The sequence below is a fragment of the Aethalodelphis obliquidens genome, unplaced genomic scaffold (genome assembly GCF_003676395.1).
Source record: "Aethalodelphis obliquidens isolate GAN/ISIS:26980383/991018 unplaced genomic scaffold, ASM367639v1 scaffold27, whole genome shotgun sequence".
NCBI classification, from domain to species: Eukaryota; Metazoa; Chordata; class Mammalia; order Artiodactyla; family Delphinidae; genus Aethalodelphis; species Aethalodelphis obliquidens.
In genome coordinates, this window is record NW_020837971.1 from 12,301,049 (window position 1) to 12,323,056 (window position 22,008).

General features: G+C 34.7%; 1 protein-coding gene across 2 annotated transcripts in view; it reads left to right on the forward strand.

Annotated features, from left to right (window-relative positions):
- Positions 1-22,008, forward strand: part of CDK13 (cyclin dependent kinase 13) — a 110,256-nt gene that overhangs the window by 31,340 nt on the left and 56,908 nt on the right. For both annotated transcript variants that reach the window (XM_027123972.1, XM_027123973.1), the window contains exons 3-5: positions 4,607-4,777; positions 6,168-6,307; positions 8,403-8,573. In XM_027123972.1, coding sequence (XP_026979773.1) covers positions 4,607-4,777; positions 6,168-6,307; positions 8,403-8,573 — 482 coding nt within the window. The remainder of the gene's footprint in view (positions 1-4,606; positions 4,778-6,167; positions 6,308-8,402; positions 8,574-22,008) is intronic.

A 22,008-nucleotide genomic window follows, 5' to 3' on the forward strand; every position in this document is an offset into this window, starting at 1 on the left:
TAATTGTGGTATTTGCAGGTTTGACTGTTCTCTAGGAACACCAAAGGGTCATAAGAGTAGTGATTTGTAATTTTGATGACTCCTGGAATGGGCTGTCCAGGACAGAGAGGCATGAATGCAGAATTGAGTCACTTCATTAGTGAGAATAAGCCAGTTGCTGAGAATCTAGTGATTCTGGACCAGTGAGACTGGTTGTTCTCTACTTTATTTTTCATATGTGCTACAGGGGTAAATTTTTAGTGGTGATGTTTTTAAGAATTCAGGATGTGCCCAGGTGACTGCTTATTAAGGAGGATATTCTTTGTGCCTCTGTTTTTAACAAGATGGTGGCACATTTCATACTTGGCCATTAACAAAATTTTTTTGACCCACCTTCTTTTCTGTCTTTTCTCTTTTATTGTGTCTTTGCTCTTTTTGCTTTGAAAGTGTTTGTATGTTTCAAGCATATTGAAGTTTTTTAAGACTCCTGAGTACTACTACTGACATGTGCGGCCAAAGATTGATTCAACATCACTTATAGCCACTCTTCTTTTTTTTTTTAATTTTATTATGTGTATATATTTTTAACATCTTTATTGGAGTATAATTGCTTTACAATGGTGTGTCAGTTTCTGCTTTATAACAAAGTGAATCAGCTATACATATACATATATCCCCATATCTCCTCCCTCTTGCGTCTTCCTCCCTCCCTCCCTGTCCCACCCCTCTAGGTGGTCACAAACCACCGAGCTGATCTCCCTGTGCTATGTGGCTGCTTCCCACTAGCCATCTGTTTTACATTTAGTAGTGTATATATGTCCATGCCACTCTCTCACTTTGTCCCAGCTTACCCTTCCCCCTCCCCGTGTCCTCAAGTCCATTCTCTACGTCTGCATCTCTATTCCTGTCCTGCCCCTAGGTTCATCAGAACCATTTTTTTTTCTTTTTTAGATTCCATATATATGTTTTGGCATACGATAATTTGTTTTTCTCTTTCTGACTTACTTCACTCTGTATGACAGACTCTCGGTCCATCCACCTCACTACAAATAACTCAATTTCGTTTCTTTCTATGGCTGAGTAATATTCCATTGTATATATGTGCCACATCTTCTTTATCCATTCCTCTGTCAGTGGACACTTAGGTTGCTTCCATGTCCTGTCTTATAAATAGAGCTGCAATGAACATTGAGCCACTCTTCTTTTTGATGCTCCAAATTTGATGGTCTGAAATTTCGCCAGTGGGAACTCCTTTATGCTAACTCCTTTGTCCTTTTGATATGACTCATTTTATTTTTGAGTGCTTCCTTGCTTCCTAGCCAAACAATATCTTTTAGGCTCGCTTTGAACTTTGCTTCTCTCCCAGCCCTGGAATCCATTACTCTCCGAAAATCATAAGATAGACTGTTAACTATATGTTTACATGTAATAAATCATTTTTTTAAAAATTAGGATCATACCATGCACAATATTCCTTCACTTCTTTTTTTTTTTTTATTTTAATGTGTTGGAGATCTTTCCAGGTTGGTAGAGATAGGTTCAATATTCCTATACATGGAAGTGGATGCATCACTCTCTTATTAACTATTCTGTTGATTAATGGATACTTAGATTTATAATTGTTTGCTATTAAGTTCTCCTTATACATTAATATTTTATGTACATGTGAGCAATTTTTATAGGATAGTTGTGAGGTCAAAGTATCCACATTTAAAAATTTGATGGAAACTGCCAAATTGAATCTTAGTAAGATTGTGTACCAATTTATGCACCCAAGTTTATGAAATTGCTTCAACTAACACTAAATATTGCCAATTTTGAAATGTTGAAAATCTTTACAATATGTGATTAATTTTGCATTTTTCTGGTTATTGAGCTATAGCATCTTTCTAAACACTTGTTGGCTTTATTTTTCAGTGAATTGCTTGTTCATGTTTTATACTGACTTTTCCTTAAGATTATTATCTTTTTTCTAATTGATTTATAGGTACTGCTTATGTTAGGGATCTTGACCTGTGCCTCTCACAGTCTGTTGCTTGTCTTTGAGACTTATTTTTGGTTTTGGCTACATGCGTGTTTTCCATTTTGAATGTAGTTGGATCTATAATTTTTCCTTTAAAACTTACAGGTTTAAAACATTTTTAAAGGTTAACTCACATCTCACAGAAATTTGTTTTTGGTTATTATATGTAGAAGAAAGACATGGTCTGATTATGTGCTCTCTCGCATCACCCCTGGACTAATAGATCAGTTGTTGCTAATGGCATTTACTGAATAATCTACCTCACTGATTTGTGGTGCCATATATAAAAATTCTTATAGATATCTGTGTGTTTCTGGACTCTATTTTCTATTAACATATTGTATTATTTCTTTGCCAATACTTTTTTGTTTTAACTTCTTAGGTGCATAGTATGTTGGCCCTCAAAGTCAGATTTCTATTATAGAAGTAGGTAGGTAATGTAAAAGTAAAGGGATGGAGTAAATTACTGGTTAGTGAATAACCCGGCCATTCAGCCTCAACTTCAACACTGTTATAAATGAACTTGGGCCCAGTGTTGGCATTTTTTGCCCTTAGTCTTAGACAGATTTTATGATCATTTGGCTTGTCTTGCTTGATTTTTGTTTGGGGCTTGGTTAAATGCAATGATTAATTTGGAGACTGACAGATTTACAGGATTAGAGTTTCCCATATGAAAACATCATTTCTTTTCATTCATTCTGGTCTAGTTTTATGTTCATCAGCCATATGTTTTAATTTTCTTCTCTTGGTCTTATACATTTCTGGTTAAGGCATTTTGTTGTTTTTTGTTTCTGTAGTATATGGAGACTTTTAAAAACTCATCACATACCCTATTTGGTTATTGCAGGTATTCAGTGAAAATATAATGTGTTTAATTATATAGTGTTATTTTTTGAAACTAATATCTCATTTCTCTTAAGTCTGGGAGCCTTGCTGAATTTGGTAGTTCATATAATGATATATTTGAATATAGGCAGTCTTTTAAATGTTAAATTATAAGTAAAATTAAGACTTCTAGTCTCCCCTCCCCCCCATTGATTTGAATTTTTGGACAAATGCAAATTTTGGACTGAGGTCTAATTACAAGTTAGAGACTACAGTTCTCTAAATAAATTATTTTAAATAGAATTATTTTCAGACAGAGTTCAAGTGGTACCTTTTCTAGAAAGAAGCTTTTACTGTCTTTCAGTCCTGAGTTAGCTACCCTTTAGTACCATATTACTCTGGAAATTAGTCTGTACAGTACTTTATCCTGCTGCTTTCTGATGCCTCCAAAAGACTGTAACCTCCTTTCTGAGAGGAACTGTATGTATCTTAATGTATTTGTGAATTGTTTTGTTGTTAAACTATAGTGCCTATGTAATACCTAGCACATAGACGTGTATAATGAATATTTGTTGAATGGAGGGACATGAAAATTGAAAAGTGGGCTATATGACACCATTACTATAAAAATACAACTGCAATCCAATTTCCTTTTGAGCTTGTTTTCCCTATTAAAGATTACTTTCTAGTAACATGGGGTTGTGAAGGAAAGTCACAATTTTATTGATAAATAGTTTTTATCAGATGGTATTAAAAGACCGTATATTGTACAATAATATTAAAGTCCAACATGAGTAGGAGAAGTTATAATTAAAATGAAATGATTTATATTGTTAACATCATTAGTAGTTTCTGACCACAGTAGTGTAGTTTCACTAAAGTTTTTAATTCTGGGACTCATAACTGCTATGAAAGTATGTGAAGTCCAAATTTTATTATCATTGTAATATTCTCTTTCAACATGTTATATTGTTAAACAGATTTTGTAGTGTCTGAGAGGTTTAAAATAATCAATTACCAGGTTAAGATACAGTTAAAAAAATCAGAGGTCTTAATACATTCAAAAAAGTATAAAACTAACTGAGCTTAATTTTCACCTGTAATTCTGATAAGCTAGAGCCTTAAAAAATTTTTTAAAGAATCATTGTCCAATTCAGGAAAAATTAATTCTGAAAAGGGATGAAGCTAAATTTGTTCTTTGTAGTTATTTAAATGGGCCAGATAAATAATAGCATGTGGTTTATTTATTTCTTAAAACAAAATAGCTTTTTGTCTGTCTACCAGAATCAAACCAAATGCTATTATAAAACTAATGAATTTTCCCATAAAGCATGACTAGTTGACTTTCAGTTTTAATTTACAGTTTTATAGTAATTCTATATCTTTTTAAAAAATAGCCTATTTTTTAGAACAGTTTTAGATTTACAAAAAAGTTATAATGATATTACAGAGGGTTCCCATATACCCTCCACTCAGTTTCTTCATTATTAACATCTAGCATTATTAGTATGGTACATTTGTTACAATTAATGAACCAATATTGATACATTATTAGTAACTAAAGTCCATACTTTGTTCAGATTTCCTTAGTTTTTATCTAATTCTGTATCATTTTTGCCCCCAAATTTTATATTTTTGCAGTTGAATATAGTATATTATTTTAGCTGGAAAGTAAAGAAACTCGGTTTAGCCTTTGCCATTGTGTGCTATATAAATGCATTTTTATTTCTCAATGAAATAAATTTTTGTGTTTTATTTGTCTGACTCCTTTCTTTTTAGCTTACGAGGAAATATTTCAGTAAAAGCAGTTAAAAAAGAAGTAGAAAAGAAACTACGATGTTTACTTGCTGATTTACCACTGCCCCCTGAGCTACCAGGAGGAGATGATCTCTCAAAGAGTCCAGAGGAAAAGAAAACAGCAACACAGTTACATAGTAAAAGGAGGCCTAAGTATGTGCTTGCTTTCTACCTGCTCTTAAATTGGCCAGAGATGATTCTGGATCATCATAAAATTATAAAGTCCAAAATTAAGATTTAAAATAATAAAAAGTGTATTCTTTCAACTTAAGTATGTGAATAACTTTTATTGGAGCTTTGAAAAAAGTTTTTTTTCCTAATTGCCTGAGTACTTATTCAAAATGACTCATAATACCAAATTAAATTTTCCCTCTCAGTTTGTAATGTATTAATTTCTTGGGATATTATATATGTTGAAGAAAATTTCTATAATTAAGATATTTAAAAAACAAATATTGAAATTGGGCAAGGTGGAAATCAGCATTCAGTGAGCCCAGACAAAATTAGTAATGGGCAAGCTGCTATGTTTTCCTTTGCTTTTATTTGCTCCCATAACTAAATGCATTCTTGATTTTGCAAGAGGTGGAGTGGAAGAAGGTTTGAAATCTGTATCCTAAATTAGCTTCAAGTAAGTGCCTAGAGATAACTCTTTCCCTTGAAACCTGTTCATCAGTTAAGGGCAGAGGGAGAATGATGATTCCTTTTTTTATTTCTGCTTAACCAAGGGAAAGTGTAAGTAAGACTTTGAGTTAGATCTGATTTTAGAATTGCTGTTTCAGGTAGTGTCTAGTATAAGAATATGAGGTGATTTTCTAGTGTGGAGTAGAAAGCTAGAAAACTTTAAAAAGAGTCTCTCCTTGAGTATTGTAGCTTTATTCCTTTACTTAAATTCTCTTACCTGCCCGAATATTAAGATACTACAAAATTACATTCTTTTTGAAGAATATCAAATATTTGTTATATATAATACATACTTAAAGTGTAGATTCCTAAGGGTAGATAATATTAATATTTTTATACTCTCTTAGACTGAAAATCTTTCTGGTGCTTCCATTTTTAAGATAATTTTATCTAGCCATAAGTCTAAATTTGTCAGTACGCTTTATGGTTAGATTTTTGGTAATGTTCATTATTAAACTTCTGGTTTTTGAAAGCAGATAAATATATACACATTGTCAATGAATGAAAAAATACTCTGGAGGTTGTTTAGAGAACTTTGAATCTTTGAACTGGTGTTGGTTTTGTCCCCTCACTGAAAAATTATATTGTATTTCTGAAAGTCCTTCATACAAACTTCATTACTTCTCTTTCCCACTTTAAGTGTTAGTCTACAGAAGGAGAGTCAGTATGGATAAATACCTTGACTTTCAAGATAATTTATAATACCACCTCACGGTGTTGCCTGTCTTAGATGATCACAAGTATGCAAGGGTGAGGGCAAATAAATGGTTTAAGATTGGGTATGGAGGGTGGATATTGAGTATTAAACAGTTTATTCACTTTGCTTGATTGTATATAAAAACTTCAGAACTATATTTGATAGAATATGTGGGCCTCGCTATGGTGAAATCAAAGAAAAAGACATTGACTGGGGAAAACGCTGCGTGGATAAATTTGATATCATCGGAATTATTGGAGAAGGTACCTATGGACAAGTTTACAAGGCCAGGGATAAAGACACTGGTAAGAATGCCAAATGCTTTGGATCTTTGGGCCTATGGAATGTGCTTAATTCATGTTTCTCTTCTAATGTATAACTTGAGGAATTTTCAGAAAAAAAAAGTTAAATTTGAATTTATCATGGTATTGTTTCATCTTGTTTTTTGTTTCATTTTATGTATGCACTTATGTAAGATATGAGTACATGTAATGGGGTGTATATACATACGTGGTTTTTTGTTTTGTTTTTTTTTTTTGGCTGCATTGGGATCTTCGTTGCGGCATATGGGATCTTTCATTGTGGCGCGTGGGCTCTTTGTTGCGGCATGCAGGCTTGTCTCTGGTTGTGGCGCGCAGGCTCCAGAGCGTGTGAGCTCAGTAGTTGCAGCACACGGGCTCTCTAGTTGTGGTGTGCGGGCTCCAGAGCACACAGGCTCAGTAGTTGGGGCATGCCGGCTCAGTTGCCCCATGGCATGTGGGATCTTAGTTCCCCAATTGGAAGACCGATTCTCCTCCTTTTTTTTTTGTATTTAATAAATTTATTTATTTTATTTATTTATTTTTGGCTGCATTGGGTCTTGGTTGCTGCGCGCGGGCTTTCTCTAGTTGCAACGAGAAGGGCTACTCTTCGTTGTGGTGCGTGGGCTTCTCATTGCGGTGGCTTCTCTTGTTGCGGAGCATGGGCTGTAGGCGCGCAGGCTTCAGGAGTCGTGGCTCGCAGGTCCTAGAGCGCAGGCTCAGTAGTTGTGGTGCATGGACTTAGTTGCTCCGTGGCATGTGGCATCTTCCCAGAGCAGGGCTCGAACCCACGTCCCCTGCATTGGCAGGGGGATTCTTAACCACTGTGCCACCAGGGAAGCCCCGGAAGGCTGATTCTTAACCACTGGGCCACCAGGGAAGTCCCCTGAGAGAAAGTTTTAAAAGGCCTTGGGGCAGAGGAAAAAGTAACTGTGTTAGACGCCATGTATTTTACTAATAAATGGAGCTTAGAGTCAGTGTTTAATCTTTATTTATAATTTCTTGTTGAAGTAAACCAATAGATAAAATAGCATAGGTGTTTGAGGGCACTTAGTATAAGCGAGGCTACCTTATGCATAGAAACTCTGAAGGCAGTTATAGCATGCAGCAGTAAAGTAATATTTATCATGATGATTCTGCATTATCAAAAGAGATTAAATTATAAAACAAGGAATCATACATTTTAGATTTCTATTAAAAAATCAAGTAATTTTTAATGATTAAAAGGAAAAATGTCCTTCCTTTGGAAAATTTGTAAGTACAGAATTCCTTCTTTTTCCCCTACAAAGAAGTGGAATGAACAAACTTCTGTTACAGTGAATTTTTTCTTATAATAGGATTTGTGTGTGTTTCAATATTTAGATTATCTGATACAAAACTCACTCATATGTAAATTATGAGGCCATTTAGTGTTGTGGGAAGAGCACATAGTTTTGAGAGAGCTAAACCAGATTTTGAATCTCAGTTTTACTACTGGGTAACTGGGCATCTTTGGACAGGAATAGATCTGGGCATATTTTCTTATCTGCACAATGTCCAGAGTTTTCTCATCTGTTCAGAGAGATTTTATGCATGTATAAGCATATTAGGTATATTTAGCCTCCCCTCTTCACTTTTTAAAAAATGGCAGTGTAATATATCTACTCTTTGTTATCTAGCTTTTTTCATTTAATATATCTTAGTGTAAAATAACAGTGCATATAGACCTACTTTATCCTTTTTAACAGTTGTATAATATTCCATAGTTTGATAAATATCCCTTAATTTATTTAACCAGAGACTTTTTGAACCATAAATATTATAATTTGGTATATTGGAAACTAAAATATATTTTGTGGTTTGTAATTTCAAGAGGTAGGAACTGAAATTATGAATTAAAATAAAAATTTAGGGAATTCCCTGCTGGTCCAGTGGTTAGTACTCCACGCTTGTACTGCAGGGGGCATGGATTTGATCTGTGGTCAGGGAACTAAGATTCCCACAAACTACCTGGTGCAGCTGAAAAGAAAAAATAAAAATAATATTAAAAAATAAAATAAAAATTTTAAATGTTACTTAGTTTTGTCAGCTGGTAACCTGATTTTATTTACTTTTCTAATAGGAGAAATGGTAGCCTTAAAAAAAGTACGCCTGGATAATGAAAAGGAAGGCTTTCCCATTACAGCAATTCGAGAAATTAAAATTCTCCGGCAGCTTACCCACCAGAGTATTATCAATATGAAGGAAATAGTGACCGATAAAGAAGATGCTTTGGATTTTAAGAAGGATAAAGGTATGTGTGCATATTTACATAACCAATTCTGTGTATTCATGATTTTGCTAACTTATAGATTTTGATATTGACCATTTGAGGATTTATTAGGTACATTAAAAATATTGCCTTAATATCAAACTCTATTAAAAATTTTTTTAATTTATTTTATTAAACTATAGTTGATTTACAATATTGTATTAATTTCTGCTGTACAGCGAAGTGATTCAGTTTTACGTATATATATTCTTTTTCATATTCTTTTCCATTATGGTTTATCACAGGATATTGAATATAGTTCCCTGTGCTATAAAGTAGGACCTTGTTGTTTATCCATTATATTTGTAATAGTTTGCATCTGCTAATCCCAAATTCCCAATCCATCCCTCGCTCCGCCTTCCATCCTCCTAGGTAACATCATACTTATTGGTATTACAGATGAAATATTCACTAGCAATATTTTTTTGGGGGGGCCTCAATATATAATTTTTAGTCTTTATTTTTTAGTGATTGAGAAGCAGTTTATAGTAGTATTAGAATATATTTACCTTACATTTTTAATGTTATAATGTCTCAACATACAAGGAAACTTTGTGGTAGGCATATGTATTATTTCTAAAAGTATGGCGGCAAAAATGTTAACCTGAAATTGCTTTTGATAATCTATAGTGGTATATTGTTGGCTTTTAGCAAAAAAAAGCTGAAAAGAAATTAGTGTGCTTTTTAAAGTAGCTAACATAGGGTATTTGATGGGTGAAAGAAATGCTCTACCTCCAGCAGGTTTTAGATCTTTAGAGTAAGATTTTGGAACTAAGGTTGACTCCCTTATAGTCAGTGGTTTTCAAAGAGCAGAATTCTTTTTGAAACTAAATCTAACATAAAACAGATTAAAAAGTAGGTATGTTCTGATTGAACATGGTACTTAGCCTCCTCCCATCCCCAGCTATACGCATCCACCATCTTATTCTTCTGGGGAACACAGTAGAAAAATGATTGTTGTTATGTATGGTAACCATTTTTTATGAAGGAACCTCTGTTTGAAAGTATTCTGTATGCCCTATGGAGATCATCAGAATCATCTTTTTAATTGATATAACTTCCATTAGTTTTTTTCCCACAATAAAGCCCATATTTCTTAGTCTGACTTTGAACTGGGTTTGTCTTTTTCATGTTATTTTTCACTACTTCTTATTGTGTAGTAGAAAGGTTACCTGTTTGACTTGGGTTAGAATGTCTGGGGTTAGAGCCTTAGCTTTTCAGCAAGGCCTTTAGCCCTTCTGAGCCTGTTATTTCTTTACCCATTAAAGGGAAACATTATTTCTCTTACTGTGTAGTGAGAATTAAATTAAGATTTTATGCATGAGGGTGGTGTGCAAATACTGTTTTTCATTAATCTTGTTCTATAGCCAAATTAATATAGTTGCTTTTCCTCCACATACCCTGGACCTCTGTTTTCGTGATCTGTGTGATCATATCCCTGTTTATTTCTCCAACCTCAACCCCAATCCAGTTTTTCTCATTGCTCACCAAACTCCATTCATATCGCTCGTTTGAGTCATCAGATATGCCAGTGCACTTCTCTGCCCTGAAGCCTTTCTTTACACTGGGCATACACCTCTCCAGCCCCAACACACACACACACACACGCACGCACGCACGCACGCGTGCGCACGATTTAAAAGGCAAATTTCTCGTTCTCTAGCTCTCTGCCTGAATGTTGCTTTATTCATTAGTGAGGTCTTACCTGACCAATCTTCCCACTTTCCACCACAGTGGCCTTAAGAAAACATGGTTAAGTGGTTTCACCATGGGTATATTTTTGTGCAGAAACCTATAGATGCTGAAGGAGCTTCCTCTGAAATAATCGAGGGAATGCAGGCGAGACAGACAAACTAATTCTAAATTTTTTTCCTAATGTTTTCATCTTCAAGCAGTTGCATTTCTTTTTACTCTCTTTGAGGGAATCTTTGAACTATTTTGTCTGTTTCTCAGTCTTTTTATTGTTAGTGTGAGGTATAAGAAAACATTTCCTATACCTCTAGGTCTTTAGTTTCTGCGTGGGATGCAGTTACTTGTATTAATTTCAGTAGTCTTGTGTTCATACTTCCCTGTTCATAAGGTCTTTGAACTAGACTGTTAATTATTTTGCAACAGAAGCTTTGCTTTGTTATTTTCTTCTTTCCACTGAGGATTATGAATTTACAGAAAAATGATTTCTGAATGAATGTAATAATATTCAATGAAAAATTTTAATGCAGTTTATAATTCTCTGGGTAGAGGACACTTTTTGTTTGGCAGTTATATGCAGTATAAAGTAAAATGTTAGTCATTGATCTCCATATCAAAATGTAAATATTTAGTACTCAGATGAAAAACAAACACTGAAATAATGGTATCACTACAACAAAATAGTATTTTGGTACTTAAAATTAACATAATATCCTGGGTAACGAAAACCAGTATTAAAATTACTTTGTACAAATTAAGTTCGCTGTAATGCTCTCAATACTAGTGTTTGTTTAATGAGGGAATTTGAGTAATCTTTTAATTTGGAATTTTTCTAAATATCAATAAAACAGTTTTCTATAGTAATGCTTATGGTAGAGTGTCATTATATGGTTGAGGGAAGCAGTCTTAAATGTCACTTTCTCTGTAGTCTCTTGATTCTCACATGGTGCTCCCCTATGCTTGCATTCCATGTTATACACAGTTCTATAACGATATTTTCTATTTCAACTTAGTCATTATGTTTTCATCTCTTATTCCTATTGAAGTGCCTGCCTGAGGACAGAGACTGAGTTTTATTCTACTTTGTGTTCATAGTGTGCAGCACACAGTAGGTTATCATTAAATTTTGAATAAATGAATGAATGAAATACAAAGCTGAGAATGTTCTGTGGAGTAGATAGAAAGTTAAAGATGGGTGCTATTTGGATAAGTAGGGAGGAGGCCATTCTAATTCATAATTGTCATAACGTGTTTTATGAGGCAATGAAAAATTGGCATATCCCCTAAAAAAAAAGTCTTGCTTCAAAATTATCTTGCCTGCCTCATTTTCTTAAAAATCTGAATTCATTCCCATAATATAGAACTGCTAATATTTTGTGGGTTTTGTGATGAGAGCATTGTTGATCGATTTGTTCGTTCTTTCCGTACATGTTTATTGTGCCAGTTCTAGACTTGGGCTGGCCAATACAGTAGCCACTAGGCAATATGTTTATTTAAATTTAAATTAATTAAAATTAAATAAAATTAAAAGTTCAGTTCCTTAGTTGCATTAGCCACATTTCAGGAGCTCTGTAGTTATACATTACTACTGACTGCATTTTGGATAGTGCAGCTGGAACGTTTTCATCAAATCAGCAAGTTCTAATAAATAGTGCTTGAGATACACAAGGTAAAAAAAAAAATCTGGTCCCCGACTCAACCGAGTTTCTGGGAACCAGGTGTATCAGTACTTGCTAGAACTAAACCAGACTAATATATGAATGACAGGCTTTTTTCTGCCCAGAAGTTTTCCCTTATTGTTAACTCTGTTAATCTGTAATTGCCAGGATTTCAGTTGTAGGTGTTGAGTTTCAAAAAAAAGAGAAAAAATTTAATGCAGGCTGTGGGATCTACCAAATAAGCAAGAGAACTTTGTTAAGGAGTCTGTACCTACCAACTGTGTACTGTGTCTTCTTTTTTTTTTTTTCCTACCTTAAAAAAAAATGAACTTGCAGGTTATTTTATTAAAGATAAAATTTTCCTGTGATGGTGGGGCCTCCAGCAGCATGTTGAGGCAGGATGGAAAGTCACTTGTAAGTTTAAATTTTTTGTATACTGGGGGCTGCCTATATTATGTTATTCATTTTGTCATGTAAAAGATAAAACTTAGTCTCAGTTGTACAATTTATTTGTATCTGATATTTTATGTGAAGTTTCCAGTTAAGGCTCTAGGCCAGGGATGTGTAGTTTTAAGATCCTATACCCTCTTTTTGTGCAGTAGTACTATTATTTAGAATTAGTAACTTTTTTTGAGTGGGGCAGGGAAGGAGAAAGAAAAATGTTAGACTTTCTTTTCTTGATTATAAAAGTGATGTTTATTGTTATAAATTTGGAAAATAAAATGACCCAGATATTATCACTATTAAAATTTTCTATATTTTTCCTAATGTGTCTTCTCTCATATTTATGATTATTTATTCCCAAGCTGAGGTTCTGCTTCTTTCATTAATAACATGCTTTTTTATTGGAATAATATGTCACTTGGATGGACCATATTTCATTCCTCCATTGTTGCATATTTAGGTTCTTTCAGGCATTTCAACTACTGTTTTCTATATTGAAGTGTTATACTGGGAAATTCTAGCAGTGATTTGTAGCTATTCGTATACCTTTAACCAGACAAGGGACTTTATCTGCTAGAAAAAGTCCTAACCAATTCTGAATTATAGGTTTGGTGAGAAATGAAGTAGTGAGTGAAGTAGTGAGCGATAAAGATCCTGTATAATGAGCATATATAATCCTAGCAGTCAGTGAGTCCATAGACATTGGAACCAGATTTCCTTCCTAGAATATGTCCTTCTGCATAAAACTTTTATTCACATCTGATTATTCCCTTAAATTGATTATAGAAATGGGATTATTAGGTCAAAGAATTTGAACTTTGCAATTTCTTAACACACATTACCAAGTTGTTTTCTAGAAGGGATGCGCCGGTTTACACTCTCAAATGTAGAGCAGGAATAGAACAGTCTAGGAATAGAAGGGAACTGCCTCAACTTGTTAAAGGGCCACTATGAAAAATAAGGATGTCTGCTTTTGCCACTTCTGTTCAACATTGCCAGGGAAATAAGGTAAGAAAATGAAATAAAAGGTAACCAGTTGGAAAGGAAGAAGTAAAACTATCTCTAATCAGTTTGTGTGTGTGTCTGTGTGTGTGTACACATACACACAATATAGAAAATTCTATGTAATCCACTAAAAAACTCTTAGAACTAATAAATGAGTTCAGCAAGGTGGCAGGATACAAAATCAATATACATAAATCTGTTGTAGTTCTGTACACTAGCAGTGAACAATCTAAAGTGAAATTAAGAAGACTTTAATTTATAATAGCATTAAAAAGAATAAAATATCTAGGAGTAAATTGACAAAAGAAGTGTAAGGCTTTGTACCTTGAAAGCTACAAAATATCATTGAAAAAAAATTAAAGAAAACCTCAATAAATGGAAAGACATTACAGGTTCATGGATCAGATGCATACTATTCCCCAAATTGATCTACATATTCAATGCAGTCTCTCACAGAATCCCAGCTAGCTTCTTTTCAGAAACTGACAAGCTGATCTTAAGATTCATATGAAAATTCAAGAGGTAAAATTGTCAAAAAAATTTAGAAAAACAAAATTGGAGGACTCACACATAGTGATCTCAAATCTTACTACAAAACTAGAATGATCAAGACTGTGTGGTACTGGCTTTAGGAAAACATTTAGATCAGTGGAATAGAATTGAGGGCTTAGAAACCAACCCTCATATTTATGGTCAGTTTATTTTTGATGAAGATACCAGCACAAGTCAGTGGAAAAGAACAGGCTTTTCAACAATCAATGCTGGGTCAAGTGGATATACACATGCAAAAGAATGAAATTGGATCCCTTTCTCACATACACAGTAATTAACTAAAATGGATCAACGATCTAAATATAAGAGCTAAAATCACAAAACTCTTAGAAGAAAATGTAGGAGTAAATTTTCATGATGTTGGATTAGCCAAAGCCTTCTTTTTTTTCTTCTTTTTGAAAATATTTATTTATTAATTTTATTATTTATTTGGCTGCGCCGGGTCTTAGTTGTGGCATGTGGGATCTTCTAGTTGCGACATGTGGGCTCTTAGTTGTGGCATGCGGGATCTAGTTCCCTGACCAAGGATTGAACTTAGGCCCCCTATATTGGGAGTGTGGTGTCTTAACCACAGGACCACCAGGGAAGTCCCTCCAAAGCCTTCTTAGTTATGACAAAAAAAGCAGAAACTATAGGAAAAAAATAGATACATTGGACTTCATCAAAATTTAAAACTTTTGTGTTTTGGTGGACACCGTTGGGAAAGTGAAAAGACAGCTCAGAATGGGAGAAAATATTTATAAATCATGTATCTAAGGGGCTTGTCTCTATAATATATGAAGAACTCTTACAACTATATAATAAAAAAGATAGCCTGTTTAAGAAGTAAGCAAAGGATCTCAAAAGACATTTTTCCAAAGAAGATATACAAATGGCCAATAAGCATATGAAAAGATGTTCAGTATCATAGTCATTAGAGAAATGCAGATCAAAACTGCAATGAGATACCATCTTATACACACTGTCAGATGGCCATAATAAAAAGGAGAAGTATTAACAAGTGTTGGGGAAGATGTGGAGAGATTGGAAGACTCATACATTCTGGTGAGATTGTAAAAAATGGTACAGCTACTTTGGAAAACAGCCTGACATTTCCTCAAAATGTTATGTGTAGATACCATGCTACCTAAAACTTCTACTCTTAAGGATATATCCAAGAGAAATAGAAACATGTCCACACAAAAACCTGATACCAATGTTCATAGCAGGATAATTCACAGTAGTCCCAAAGTGTAAACAACCCAAATGTCAATCAGTTGATGAATAGATAAACAAAATCTGGTATATTCATACAGTTGAATATTATTCTGCCACTAAAAGGATTGAAGTACTTACACCAACAAATTGGATAACTTAGATGAACTGGACACATTTGTAAAGACACACAACCTACCAAGAATCATGTAGAAATAGAAAATCTGAACAGACCAGTAAAGGGATGACTCTGTAATAAAAAATCTCCAACAAAAAAAAGCCCAGTACCAGATGGTCTTACTGGTGAATTCTACCAAACTTTTAATGAAGAATTAACACCAGTCCTCTCCAGACTATTCCAAAACACTTCAAACTCATTCTGTAAGGCCAGCATTACTCTGGTACCAAACCTAGGCAAAGACTACAAGACAAGAAATCTATAGACCAATAATTTTTCTGATGACTATTCAGCAGACTAAATTCAGCAGTGTATTAAAAGGATTATACATTATGACCAAGTGAGATTTATTCCTGGAATGCAAAGATGATTCAATATATGAAAATCAATCAGTGTAATACACTACTTTATTACAGTGAAGGGGGAAAATCTACATGATGATCTCAGTAGAGCATTTGACAAAGTTTAACACACTTTCATGATAAAAACACTCAACAAACTGGGAATAGAAGGAAACTGCATCAACATATTAAAGGCCATATATGAAAAGTCCACAGCTAATAACATCATACTCAGTGGTGAAAGACTAAAAACTTTTCTAAAGTCAGGTAGAAGACAAGGATATAGTTTTCCCAAGCTATCCGAAAGTAGAGTGTTCTTGTAAGCTCAAATGGCATAAAGGGAAGAAGCAATTACCTTAGGACATATCTTGCTAATGGAATCACAAAATAAATTGAAATAAAGCACAGGTGCTCACAGACACAGTTCAAAGTTATGATGGCTTGATGCTGAGTGTAGTTGCCAGGGAGGGGGCTTGGTAGTGCCACTCTCACTGCTTAGGGTACATGCTGCCTCTATAACAGCTCACTGCAAAATCAACACTGAATGCTATTTTTGCTTTTTACCTTTCTTTTGTAAAAGCAAAATTCCTCTGATTTCTTTTGATTAGCGAAAACAGATACTGATGTAGGTCTGTCATAAAAGCAAAGTGGCATAAAGCAGACTTTCCAGAAATGGGGGATACCTGTACCTGCTTTTGTTGCTTCTGTTCACAATAGTGCTGGAAGTCCTACTCAGAGCAAATAAGCAAGACAAAGAATAGATGCCCAGATTAGAAAGGAAGAAATAAAATTACGTCTGTTCATAGACAGAATGGTCTTATGCGTAAAAAACCCTAAAGATTTCACATACACACACACAAAGTTAGAATTAATAAATGAATTCAGCAAAGTAGCAGGAAACAAAATTAACATGCAAAAATCAGTTGCGTTTCTATACTCTTAACAGTGAAAAATCTGAATAAGAAATGAAGAAAACTTCCATTTACAATAGCATCAAAAATAATAAAATACTTTGGAATAAGTTAATCAAGGAAATGAAAGTATTGTACACTGAAAATTACAAAACAAGAAGTTAAGGATGACACCAGTAAATTACAGATATTTGTGTTTATGGATTAGAAGACTTAATAGTGTTAAGATATCACTACTACTCAAAGTGATCTACAGATTCAGTGCAACTCTTATGAAAATTCCAACGTTGGTTTTTGCAGAAAAAGGTTTATTTGCTTTATGTAATTTTAAAAGTATGTAAAATATCAAACATATACATAAATTTAAAAATGGTATAATGAAATAACATTCCATGTACCCACTGCCCACCTTTAACAATTATCAACTCATGGCCAATCTTATTTATATATAATCCCATATCACAGTGATCTAAACTACAATCTTGGGCTTCCCTGGTGGTGCAGTGGTTAAGAATCCGCCTGCCAATGCAGCAGACACGGGTTCGAGACCTGGTCCGGGAAGATCCCACATGCTGCAGAGCAACTAAGCCCGTGTGCCACAACTACTGAGCCTGCGCTCTAGAGCCCGTGAGCCACAACTACTGAAGCCCGCATGCCACAAGTACTGAAACCCGCGTGCCTGGAGCCCATGCTCCGCAACAAGAGAAACCACCACAGTGAGAAGCCTGCGCACTGCAACGAAGAGTAGCCCCTGCTCGCTGCAACTAGACAAAACCCATGTGCAACAACAAAGACCCAGTGCAGCCCCACGCAAAAAAAAAATTTAGGCTATTATCACAAAAGTAAAAATAAAAACAACAGAAAATAAAAACAGAAAATAACAAGTGACAAGATGTGGAGAAGTTGGAACCCTTGTTCTTTGCCAGTGGGAATCTGCAACAGTAAAGCTGCTATGGAAAATGATAACGGTGATTCCTCAAAAAATAGAATTACAATACCATATGATCCAGCATTTCCACCTTTGGGTTTATACTCAAAAGAATTGAAAGCAGCATCTTCCAGAGATTTTGTACCCCATGTTTATAGCAGCATTATTCACAGTACCCGAAAAGGGGAAAGCAACCCAAGTGTCCTTGGATTCATGTATTGATAAGCAAAATATTTATATGTAATAGAGTATTATTCAGTCTTAGGGAGAGGATTCTGACATATGCTACAACACGGATGAAGCTTGAGGACATTATGCTAAGTGAAATAAGCCAGTCACAAAAGGACCAGTATTGTGTGATTTCACTTCTGTGAGGTACCTGAGGTAGTCAGATTCATAGAGACAGAAAGTTGAATGGTGGTTACCAGGGAGGGAGGTGAGAATGGGGAGGTATTTATTGTTTAATGGTTGCAGAATTTCATTTTTGCAAGATGAAAAGAATTCTGGAAATAGATGGTGGTGATGGTTGCACAACAGTGTAAATAAGCTTAATGCCACTAAACTGTACATTTAAACATAGTTAAGATGGTAGATTTTATTTTTATTTTACCACGATTTTTAAAAATGAAATACTGATTGATATATGCTGCAACATGGATGAACCTTAAAAATACTATGCCAAGTGAAAGCAGCCAGTTACAAAAGATGATGTATGATTCAGTTTATATAAGATGTCCAGAATTGGCAAAGCGAGAGAGATAGAAAGTAGATTGGTGGTTGTAGGAGACTTGGGGAGGAGCTTGGAAATGGAGAGTGACTGCTAATTGGGTATGAAGTTGTTATGAGGTGATGAAAATTTTCAAAATTCATTGTGGTGATGGTTGGATGACTATGAATACATTAAAGATGTTACTTAGGACAAGAAAACCCCAACTAGCTCCCAAGAATTTTGATAAAAATGCTATATAAATTGAGAGGGATAAGTATTGTGGGGAGGGACAGGGTCTTTTATAGAAGATGAGGCTGGAAAGGTAGGTTAGGACCAAAAATGATGTTTGACTTTAAATACTATGCAGAGGAACCAAAATATTAACTTCCACTTTTTTCCAAAAAAAAAAATATTGTGTTTTGACCAATGTTTATAGTGATTTTATTTGATCTTTGGCAATCTGATAAGTAAAAATAGTATTCAGTCTTTTTAGTAATTATTTTTATTACTATGCAGGTTGACTGAACAGTTTTCTGTGTAGAAAACTGTTTTCTGTGCCATTTATATTTCTTTATCCATATATTACCTTTTTGTGTCCTCTGCCCATTTTTAAATTAGAGTATCAGTGTTTTTCTTAATTGATTTTAAATGTTTTTTTTTTTTACTTAGTACAAATGTTCATCTTTTGAGTGATTTACATAAAAACTATCCTGCCATCTGGTTTTCTTGCTCTCCATGTGTTTCTTAGGTTACTGATCAAAAAGTGTTTGTTGAGTTGAATTGAGGAGAAAAATATTTATGAAACAGATTGTAGTGTGTTCCAGAATAACTAAATGAACCTTTCATGATTGTGAATTTTGCATGATCAGTAAAAGTTATAGGAAGGTGCTTTAGTTACATCAATAAAATATAGCAAATAATGCTTTTAAAGGAAAAAAATTAAAATCTTAACTAGTAATGACTTCCTCCTTTGGGTTACAAGGAAATACAGAGTTAGCATCATGTGTTGAAATTTAGAGGTAAAGAACATAGGTCACAATGTGTAGGTGCCTGTCGGGAGATATGATCTATGGTGAAAGGATTGTCAGGAGTTTAAAAGGAATCTGTAGGGAAGTAGGTAAGGGGTAAGTGGAGATGGAAGGGGGAGGGGGGTTCCTTTTCCCTGCCAATATTTCCTGAATAGCTGAACAAGAAATATGTTATTTTTGGGCAGATGTTATAAGGTAATAGTAATGGGAACTATGTATAATGGTTAAGAGTATAGTTGGAATTCTTGCTTCTTCCACTATTACGTACTCTCTGTTTTCCTCATCTGGAAAATGGAATAACAGTACCTAACTCATAGGTTTGTTGTATCAAATGAGATAAACTGTGTGAAGCACTTAGGTTAGAATATTGCACATAGTAAGCACACAGTAAAGTTTACTGTTATTATAGCTTGGTGGTTGATTGATTGTGAGGGCAGAAATAGATCAATTATATAATAATTTTTTATAATTAAGCAGAAAGGGTGGATGTTTGGGAGAAATGAATATTTCAGTTTTAGTTCTTTAGTGAAATTTTATTTTGTGGATATCATATATCAGGAATGGTGCTGACCCAGAAGTTAAAAATAAAGAAACATTTTCCTGAAAGCCTAGAAGTAGTCTCTGTTTCTAAAAGTTGTCAAGAAGGGTGAAAAACTTGTCACGTCTGACTAGCTGTGATTGATTGGTTAACCCACCAGAAGTTAAAAAGTGAGTTCATTGGTTGATCAAACCCAGGCAGCGAAAAGGAAGTCAGAAGAGTGAAACTCAATATCAGACAGTAGGACAGATGCCAGTTGCAGAAGCCATAGAGTGCTATGACCATCAATAAGGAGAAAGAATTCTGCTAAATTCTGTGGTGGGGAAAGGCAGGTGGTGAGGGGTGGAAGTGGCAGAGCACCACTTAGGGCATCATTACCATTTCGGGCACTGAAATAAAAGACAGCTGTTATATCGCCCTATGGTTTTTGAGCCCTCTCTGAGGAAGCGAATAACACCTTTTTCTTCATGGCATAAAGAGGATGGGATAGTCAGGCTGGGGGATTGTTTCACTTTTGCCATTTCGTAGGTGTGTGATAATGGGCAAATTATTTAGCGTCTCTATGCCTTGTGTGTTACAAGGAGATAATAATACTTTTCGAGTAATTGTGAAGCTTAAATGAGATAATATGTGAAGTATTTTCACCTCTGTAGTAGTTTACCATTCTTTATGCTTACCATAAAGTCAGCCTAGCACTAGAGTACTAGAGTACTCTAGAGTGCTATGTACTAGCACTCTTAATATGATATGTTATAGAAGAGACTTAATATAATAGTTGATCTATCATGCAGTTACTACGTAAGACTTTCAGATTTCTTATTTCTTTTAGTTTGTGTGTAGAATTTTGTTAAAAATCAGATGTTAGAATTTGGAGGGTATTATGCCATGTGTCATTCCTTTAGAGGTATATCTCATGTTAAAAAGAAATATCTGTGGCACAAATGTCCTTTTTAATACATAGGCACAGTCCTCCTTTATAGCTCAGAAAAGGACATGAACAAGGAACAAAAAACTGATAATTTCCAGTAAATATTAGCAAAAATATTCAGCCTCACTGTAGTTAAAGGAAACATAATTTAAGTACAACATATTTTTTACCTGTCAAAAACTGGGAGTGTTTTTAAAAGAACTTCTCTTACCTGATACTTTTTAGAATTATAAAAATAACGTATCTGGTTGAGATAAAGCCCTGGACATGTAGAAATAAAAAACATAAATGAGTAGATGAGAGACATATGCATAGATGCTCTGACATTTGGCCAACAGTGAAGAGACACCAGCGGCTCCCTCTTCTTTAGTTTCTTTTCAGACATTTTTTTGTGAAAAACAAGTATACACCTTGTTTAATCATTAATTTTTACAGAGTTGAGGACATAATATGCAATGTTCTGTAAAACAGACATTTTGTGTATCATGCAACCATTTAAAAAAAGCAAGATAGTGTTTTTCAGTTTGTTTTTTCAAAATTCTAATGTGAATTTATTTACTTATTTTAAATATTTATTTATTTATGTGGCTGCATCAGGTCTTAGTTGTGGCATGCGGGATCTTTCATTGTGGCGTGTGGGCTCTCCGTTGCGCCTTGTGGGCCTTCTCTCTAGTTGTGGTGCGTGGGCTCTAGAGCGCGTGGGCTTAGTTGCCCAGTGGCATGTGGGGTCTTAGTTCCCTGACCAGGGATCGAACCCGTGTCCCCTGCATTGGAAGGCGGATTCTTAATCACTGGACCATCAAGGAAGTCCCTGTAGTTTTGTAATTTGGATATATTTTATTTTACTAGACTTTCCCCATAAATGGTTCTTTAGGTTATTGGTTTTTAGCTTTTATTAACAGTGCTTTATCAAACATCATTAAATGTAAATCTGTGTGTATTTCTTTGAGTCTTTCTGTAGATACATTCTTTTTTTAAAAAATTATTTGTTTTTATTTTTGGCTTTGTTGGGTCTTCGTTGCTGCACACAGGCTTTCTCTAGTTGTGGTGAGCGGGGGCTACTCTTCATTGCGGTGTGCGGGCTTCTCATTGTGATGACTTCTCATTGTGGAGCACGGGCTCTAGGCACATGGGTTTCAGTAGTTGTGGCTTGTGGGGTCTAGAGTGCAGGCTCAGTAGTTGTGGCGCACGGTCTTAGTTGCTCCACGGTATGTGGGATCTTCCCAGGCCAGGGATTAAACCTGTGTCCCCTGCATTGGCAGGCAGATTCTTAACCACTGGGCCACCAGGAAAGCCCTGTAGATAACATTCTTA